Source organism: Aquarana catesbeiana, linkage group LG07, assembly GCF_042186555.1.
Source record: "Aquarana catesbeiana isolate 2022-GZ linkage group LG07, ASM4218655v1, whole genome shotgun sequence".
NCBI classification, from domain to species: Eukaryota; Metazoa; Chordata; class Amphibia; order Anura; family Ranidae; genus Aquarana; species Aquarana catesbeiana.
In genome coordinates this window covers 287,830,939-287,839,546 of record NC_133330.1, presented here as the reverse complement: position 1 = coordinate 287,839,546, position 8,608 = coordinate 287,830,939, and the positions used below count along the sequence as shown (strand labels likewise).

At 44.1% G+C, this 8,608-nt stretch overlaps 1 protein-coding gene across 2 annotated transcripts in view; it reads right to left on the bottom strand.

The window, feature by feature from the left end:
• Window positions 1-2,774: 2,774 nt before the first annotated feature.
• TTC4 (tetratricopeptide repeat domain 4) overlaps window positions 2,775-8,608 on the bottom strand; it is a 34,983-nt gene continuing 29,149 nt past the window's right edge. For both annotated transcript variants that reach the window (XM_073593462.1, XM_073593460.1), the window contains one exon: window positions 2,775-3,362. In XM_073593462.1, coding sequence (XP_073449563.1) covers window positions 3,260-3,362 — 103 coding nt within the window. In that variant the 3' untranslated portion in view covers window positions 2,775-3,259. The remainder of the gene's footprint in view (window positions 3,363-8,608) is intronic.

The window sequence follows — 8,608 nt, the reverse complement described above, 5'->3', positions numbered from 1 at the left end:
GCCTTCAATTTCACCTCATGGTGCTACAGAAAAGAATTTTTGTGGCCGGAAATCTTCTTTTCTTTCCGTAAATTTTCTTTTCTTGCACATGCGCATTTTTTTTTCTTATTACATTTCTCGGACGATTCTCCCATCATTGATTAGAAAATTGTTCGCTTTTCAAAAAATTTCCAACAAGTCTGATTCCTCAAATTTGATTGCCGCACGAAAATCGGCTGTTGCTGCAGCCCACTAATGGTGCAAAATTCGTACGAAAATTCTTAGATACGATTTTCGAAATTCGAACCATGTATGGCCGGGACCAAGTGCAGAATGTATGCATCTCAACCCATACAGACATACACTATATTGTCAAAAGTATTGGGATGCCTGCCTTTACACACACATAAACTTTAATGGCATCCCAGTCTTAGTCAATTTCCTCCACCCTAAACTCACTCATCCATGTTCTTATGGACCTTGCTTTGTGCACTGGTGTGTAGTCATGTTGGAACAGGAAGAGGCCATCCCCAAACCGTTGCCACAAAGTTGGGAGCATGACATTGTTCGAAAAGTCTTGGTATGCTGATGCCTTAAGAGTTCCCTTCACTGGAACTAAGGGGCCAAGCCCAACCCCAACCCCTGAAAAACAACCCAACACCATAATCCCCCCTCCACCAAACGACTTGGTCCAGTGCACAAAGCAAGGTCCATAAAGATATGGATGAGCAAGTTTGGGGTAGAGGAACTTGACTGGCCTTCACAGAGTCCTGACCTCAACTTGATAGAACACCTTTGGTATGAATTAAAGCAGAAACTGTGAGCCAGGCCTTCTCGCCCAACATCAGTGTCTGTCCTCACAAATGTGCTTCTGGAAGAATGGTCAAACATTCCCATAGACACACTCCAAAACCTTGTGGACAGCCTTCCCAGAAGAGTTTAAGCTGCAAAGGTTGGGCCAACTCAATATTGTACCCTACAGACTAAGACTGAGGTGCCATTAAAGTTCATGTGCGTGTAAAGGCGGGCGTCGCAATATTTTTGACAAGATAGTGTAAGTGGGTGTATTTCCATATAAATTCAGAAGCAGTACAGCTAACTCTGTATGCAGGTTCTCGCTGTCAACAAGATGCTGTGTAAACCAAATACAGCTTTGTGCATGAGGCATAAAACACACACAATTATTCTCTTACAGAGACTACAAGTTCTTAATTTGTAGAGTTAGCAAAATGAGGGGCAAACTTTTAGTTCTTGATAGAGTGGGGAAACATTAGAGCACAGTCGTGGCCAAAAGTTTTGAGAATGACACTAATAAAAAAAAAATCACAGTCTGCTGCCTCAGTTTTTTATGATGGCAATTTGCATATACTCCAGAATGCTATGAAGTGATCAGATGAATTGCAATTAATTGCAAAGTTCCTCTTTGCCATGAAAATGAAATTAATCCCATAAAAAACATTTCCACTGCATTTGTGAAGAAGGCTTCAGGGCGCCCCAAGAAAGTCCAGCAAGCGCAAGGACCGTCTCCTACAGATGATTCAGCTGTGGGATCGGGGCACCACCAGTGCAGAGCTTGCGCAGGAATGGCAGCAGGCAGGTGTGAGTACATCTGTACCCACTGTGAGGAGAAGACTTTTAGAGGATGGCCTGGTGTCAAGGGCAGCAAAGAAGCCACTTCTCTCCAGGAAAAACATCAGGGACAGAATGATATTCTGGAAAAGGTACAGGGATAGGACTGCTGAGGACTGGGGTAAAGTCATTTTCTCTGATTGAATCCCCTTTCCGATTGTTTGGGGCATCCAAAAAAAAAACCTTGTCTGGAGAAGAAAAGGTGAGCGCTACCATCAGTCCTGTGTAATGCCAATGGTAAAGCATCCCGAGACCATTCATGTGTGTGGTTGCTTCTCAGCCAAGGGAGTGGGTTCACTCACAATTTTGCCTAAGAACACAACCATGAATAAAGGATGGTAACAAAAACATCCTCCGAGAGCAACTTCTCCCCAACTATCCAAGAACAGTTTGTTGATGAACAATGCCGTTTCCAGAATGATGGAGCACCTTGCCATAAGGCAAAAGTGATAACTAAGTGGCTTGGGAACAAAACATCAACATTTTGGGTCCATGGCCAGAAAACTCCCCAGACCTTAATCTCATTGAGAACTTGTGATCAATCCTCAAGAGGCGGGTGAACAAAAAACCCCACTACTTCTGAAAAACTCCAAGCATTGATTATGCAAGAATGGGCTGCCTGTGATTAGCGCTTCCCAGTGCCGACTTCCTGGCGGGCTCTGCACGTGCAGTTTGCGAACATGCCTGAGCTCATCCTTACTTGTAACTATACTTCAGTATACCATAGCAACATCCGACAAAAAGATCTAAAAACACTGAAGCAGCAGACTTTGTGAAAATTTATATTTGTGTCATTCTCAAAACTTTTGGCCACGGCTTTTGGCCACGGTTTTATTGCTAACCCGGGGCTCCATTATAGAGATTGCTCTTCACTTCTTGTCCTGGTGAGAACTGTTTTGCTAGATGGAAAGTAAGGGTAAGTCTCCAAGCAACACAGACAGGAATGAAAACATTTTTGTAAATGTAATGTTGATTGTATAGAGTGTGTATGATAAAATTGTAATGTGTATGGTAAGTCTAACAGAGCTCCAGTTAGCAATTAAAACCCAACAGATGTTTCTAATCCTACCTTACTCTGTCCAAAGCTGACGAACAAACTACTGGCTGTACATACACATTGAACTGCATTCATCTGATATTACAGAAATAATAAATATGACACTGAATTCCAAGTCAAAGGATTTGGATACTATTGCCTTTTATTCCAGAGTTCTCCTAGTTCAGAGTTTCACTATCAGGATTCAAATGAAATAAATGGCCATAACAGATACTGTCAGCGCACCAATGTTGAAGGAAAACTGAACCAATATAGCTGGAAATGTTCATAAATTCATCCACTGTTCTCTTGTTTCAGAGCAGAGATAAAAAGCTTCTGTCCCCAGCTTATGCACATATGCAAGAGCTGAGCATGCATATACAGTATATTCACTGTCAGATTGAGAACTAGTTTTTGTGGCCAAGCAACAACCTCTGTATCAAAAATGTACTTTTTTTATTTTAAATGTACAGCAGGTGCACCCACTGAGGCTGAATGTTAAGCCAAGATTTCCCAAGGAGAATTGTAGTGTCCATGATAGCAAATCGTTTAAAAAATAAAACCAGCCTGACACACATTACATCCAGGTCAAAGTTCATAGTTTATCTTTAAATATCAGCATATCCTCTGTAATTTCTTATCTGAAAAGTATTTCCTACAGAAGGGAGATTGCTTTACAAATATTAAAAATGATGGAGTTCCAGCTTTCACACGAAATCTGTAAAGATAAAATACAAAGAAAGGTTGAATATGTGATTTCAGAAGCAAAATTTTAATTTTACCGAACATACAGTGGGGACAGAAAGTATTCAGACCCCCTTAATTTTTTCACTCTTTGTTATATTGTAGCCATTTGCTAAAATCATTTAAGTTCATTTTTTTCCTCATTAATGTACACACAACACCCCATATTGACATTTTTCAGATTTATTAAAAAAGAAAAATTCAAGTTAGACTTACCGGTAATTTGTTTTCCTTGAGTCTTTCAGGACAGCACTTGAGAGAGTGACTCCTCCCCTTGCCAACAGGAAACACCTCTTCCACCAAACTTTAAAAGGAGGCTCCTTTCCACACATTGACAGTAGTAGTAGAGAACCTCCGGCCCCAAACTGGAACACATAATCGAGATATGATTAGTCACAGTATATATATGTAAAAACAATAGGGCGGGATGCTGCTGTCCTGAAAGACTCAAGGAAAACAAGTTACCGGTAAGTCTAACTTGAATTTTCCCTAATCGTCTTTCAGGACAGCACTTGAGAGGATAATAGAGACTTACCCCCCTAGGGAGGGACCACAGCCTGCAGAATCTTTCTGCCAAAAGCCTGATCACCTGCTGATAGGAGATCCAGTCTGTAATGACGGACAAACGTTAAGTAGCTTGACCACGTAGCCGCCTTACAAATCTGATCTGGGGTGGCACCAGCTCTTTCTGCCCATGTAGTGGCTTGCGCTCTTGTTGAATGAGCCCTAATTCCCAGCGGGGAAAATAAACCCATTTGAGAATAGGCTACAGAAATAGCTGTCTTAAGCCATCTAGCCAATGATGCTTTTGATGCTTGTTGGCCTTTCTTGTTTCCAGAAAAAAGAACAAATAATGAATCTGAAACTCTAAACCCTCCTGTTACTTCCAAATACTGTAATAGGATACGTCTTACGTCTAAATTGTGAAACTGCTCTTCCTTTGCACCCGAAGGGTTAGCAGAAAAGGTTGGTAGAGTAATCTCTTGAGACCTGTTACTAAAGCTTGCCACTTTTGGCAAAAACCCCGGATCTACTTTAAGGACAACTCTATCAGGAAAAACTGACAAAAAAGGCTCTTTTACTGATAGGGCGTGCAGTTCACTAATCCTTCTTGCTGAAGTAATTGCGACCAGAAAAATAGTCTTCAAAGTTAAATTCTTTAGGGATATGGCCTGTAAAGGCTCAAATGGTTCTTTTGCCAGAGCCTGCAGAACCACCGAGAGATCCCAATTTGGGAAATGCTTCACCGGTACCGGTCTCGACCTGGAAAGTGCTTTGAAAAATCTCATGATCAGAGTTTCTGAAGATAAGGATCTCTCCAGATAAACTCCCAAGGCAGCCACCTGCACCTTAAGAGTGCTGACCGCCAGATTCTTGTCTGCACCTTTTTGCAAAAATTCCAGCACTGAAACTAGGTCTTTAACCCCCCTATGTTCGGAATGACAGAAAGAAACATAGACTTTCCATACTTTGGCGTAAATATCCCTGGTTACCTTTTTCCTACTGGAAAGCAACGTAGCAGTTAAACGTTCTGAAAAGCCTTTGCTTCTCATTAATTGCTCCTCAGATACAGTGAGCTTTAACCTGTCTACCTCTGGATGAAGCACTGGCCCCTGAATCAACAGATCCTGACTGAGCGGGAGATGCCAACATGGTTTGATTGCCAACTGCAGAATCGTGGAAAACCAAGCTCTCTTTGGCCAATATGGAGTAATCAAAATGATTGATACTCTCTCTTTCAGTATTTTCCTCAACACTAGAGGGATTAATCGAAATGGAGGAAAAGCATACCCTAGGTGAAAATCCCACGGATGTGCCAGAGCATCTATCCCCTGAGAGCAAATGTCTCTCTGAAGGGAGAAAAAATTCGGGAGCTGCGTGTTTTGTTTTGAAGCAAACAGATCTACCTGCGGAAGGCCCCAAACACTGGTGATTAATGCAAACACCTTCCTGTTCAGACTCCACTCTGATTTCTGAACTTTTTGTCGGCTCAGATAATCCGCTACTTCGTTCAATGTGCCTTTTAGATGGACTGCGGATAGAGATAGTAAGTGGTTCTCCGCCCACTCCAGAATCTCTACTGACAGTAAGTGAAGGGCCCTGCTTCTTGTGCCTCCCTGTTTGTTCAGGTAGGCTATGGCCGTGCCATTGTCCGACAAAATCTGGACATGGCAACCTATGAGGTTTTGAGAGAAGAAAGCTAATGCTAGGGCAACTGCCTTCAGCTCTCTCCAATTTGAGGATCTTTGGGCCTCGAACTGGGACCATGTTCCCTGCGCTAAGGCTTGACCCATGTGGGCCCCCCATCTCTGCAAACTGGCATCTGTTGTGACCACTTTCCCGGTCGGAAAAGACCAAAGAAGACCTCTTTGCAGTACCACCTGACTTTTCCACCACCAAAGTGAACGTTTGACTCTGGTGGGAATCTTTACTTTTGTATCCAAACTCTCCGTCCTGTGGTTCCATGTCCTTAGAAGGAACCTCTGGAGGGTCCTGAAATGCAGCCTTGCCCATTGGATGGCTGGCATTGAAGAGGTTAATGTCCCCAGAGCCGACATAACCTTTCGGACTGAAATCAGTTGATTTGTTTGTAGTGCCGTTATTACCCTTTGGACCTTGATCTTTTTCTCTTCTGGGAGAAAAATCTTTTGCTCCACTGAATCTATCAAATAACCCAGAAACAGTACTTGCTGAGCTGGGATGAAATTTGATTTTTGAACATTCACTATCCACCCTAGTGACTCCAAATGACTGCGGGATTTGTTCAAATCCTCCTGCAACTTTTCCCTGGATGGGGCAAAAAAGAGGAGGTCGTCCAGATATGGAATTACCGCAATCCCCTGGAGTCGAAGAGGGGCGAGATCTTCCGCCATTATCTTCGTAAAAATACGAGGAGCTGACGACAGGCCGAAGGGAAGGTCCCTGAACTGAAGATGTATAATCTCCTTGCCCATATTCACCGCAAACCTCAGGAACTTCTGGGACTGAGGTGCTACAGGAATATGAAGATAAGCATCCCTCAGATCGATTGATGCCATAAAACAATCTTTTGTCAGAATGTTTCTGACCGTGAAAATTGAGTCCATACAAAACTTTTTGTATAGGACTGACTTGTTCAGGGGTTTTAGGTTGAGGATAAGACGGAAGTTTCCGGATGGTTTTCTTCTCAGAAAGATGTGTGAATAGAAACCCTGACCCTGTTCTTCTGGGGATACTGGTATCACTACCCTCTGGTGCCTCAGATCCTTTAAAAGGTTCTTCATGGCCAGAGCCTTTGTTAGATCCCTTGGTAGGTTTGTTACAAAGAATCTTTCTGGCGGGCGATCCGAAAACTCTATCCTGTAACCTTGGAACAGCATGTCCAAAATATATAGACTTTCTGTCATGCTGGCCCAAAGGGGAAGGAAACTTTGAAGCCTTCCCCCCACTGGTACGCACAAGTCATTGTGCTTTACCGGAGGCTGCAGGAGGATGGAAAAGGACATTTCCTTTGCCTTTATCCTTCTGCGATGCCCAATTTTTTCTTTTCTCCTGGGGTTTGGTTTGTTCTTGAGCCCTTTGGGAACGAAAAAACCGTTTAACTGGCTGCTTTTTCTTTTTGATGGGAAAAGACTTCTTTTTATCAGCAGTTCTATCTAGAACCGCATCTAAATCAGGTCCAAAAAGCAAGTCACCCAGGAACGGTATCCCACACAGCTTGTTTTTGGATGCCGCGTCCCCCGGCCAAGTTTTCAACCACAGAGCCCTTCTGGCTGAGTTGGCTAGGGCAGCAGATCTAGCTGTCATTTTAATTGATTCCGCTGAAGCATCAGATATAAATGCGACAGCGGCAGACAGAGTTGAAAATGAATCCAAAATTTCTTGTTTTGGTGAGTCTGCTGAGATATGGGCCTTAAGTTGCTCTAACCAGAACTCCATATTTCTGGATACCACTGTAGTTGCCATAGTAGGTTTAAGATTTCCCATGATGGATTGCCAAGCCCTCTTTAGTAGCTGGTCCATCCTTTTATCCATGGGATCTCTCAACACCCCCATGTCCTCGAATGCCAAATCTGTAGACCTCGAGACCTGGGAAAACGCGGCATCTAGTTTGGGGTTTTTGTTCCAAACCGCCGCTGGATCTTCATCAAAAGGGAAACGCCTTTTTAAGGCTTTGGGAAAGAAAGGCTTTCTCTCTGGCTCTGCCCACTCTTTCTTAATAGCTTCAGAAATAACAGAGTGTACTGGGAAATTGCGATTTTTGTGCTCGCTAAGCCCTGCATACATTTTATCATGCAGAGATAACTCCTTTCTTTCCTCCTCCAGACCCAGTGTGGTATAGATTGCTTTTAACAGGCCATCTACCTGTTCTAAAGACAATTTAAATCTTGAAGGTAAATTTTCTCCTTCCTCACCCTCATCAGAATCCTCAGATTGAGAGGGGGAATGTCCCTCTGGGGTAGGAGATGCCTCAGTCTCCATCGCCGGGACTATAAGTGAGCCTTGGGAGGACTGTGAGGTAGTAGGCTGACTCAGGGATGGGTTTGCTAGGGAAGAGCGAAATGATTGAATAGTCGCATCAAGTTCCTTTTTAACCGATGCAATCAAGTCGCTGCAAGCGGAAGAAGCTTCTTCTTTAACTAGCAAATCAATACAAGCTTGACATAACGTCTTCTTCCATCCTTCAGGTAGCTTGGATTTACATGAAGGACATTTTCTTTTTGCCACTGGATCAGAGCTCTTGGCCTGCCATGAGACAAAAGAAGAAACCATCCCAGTGAGACAACCTGTCCTATACCCAAGGATGCTCACCACAGGTGCACAGTAAGAGCTAACTGCTTTATGTGCCCAGACAGGCCCCTGCCACCGGGGGGGGGGGGGAGATAGAGAGAGAGAGACCCCACAGTACAAGGAAGACAGTATACAACTGCACCTTACCTGGGCCTTGCTGGTGCCTGTGCCTGTCCCACTCGCTGCCGCCATCGATTCCATCGAGGGGCGCTTGCTGTGTTTGTGTGGCTAAACGCCGGTTCCGGACTCCAATAGCGCCAGTGCGCCGGACCAGAACCGCTAAATAAGCACCAGCCCCGTTCCTCCCCTTTCCCTCTGCGATTTCCGGCGGAAATGATGCTGCACGCCTGTTCCGTGGGCGCCGCCCCCTTCGGATGCCTCACTTCCGGCGGATGGAGCCCCGCTGCCATCCCCAAGATGGCGGCGGTGCAATAAGCAACAGGCGGTGGA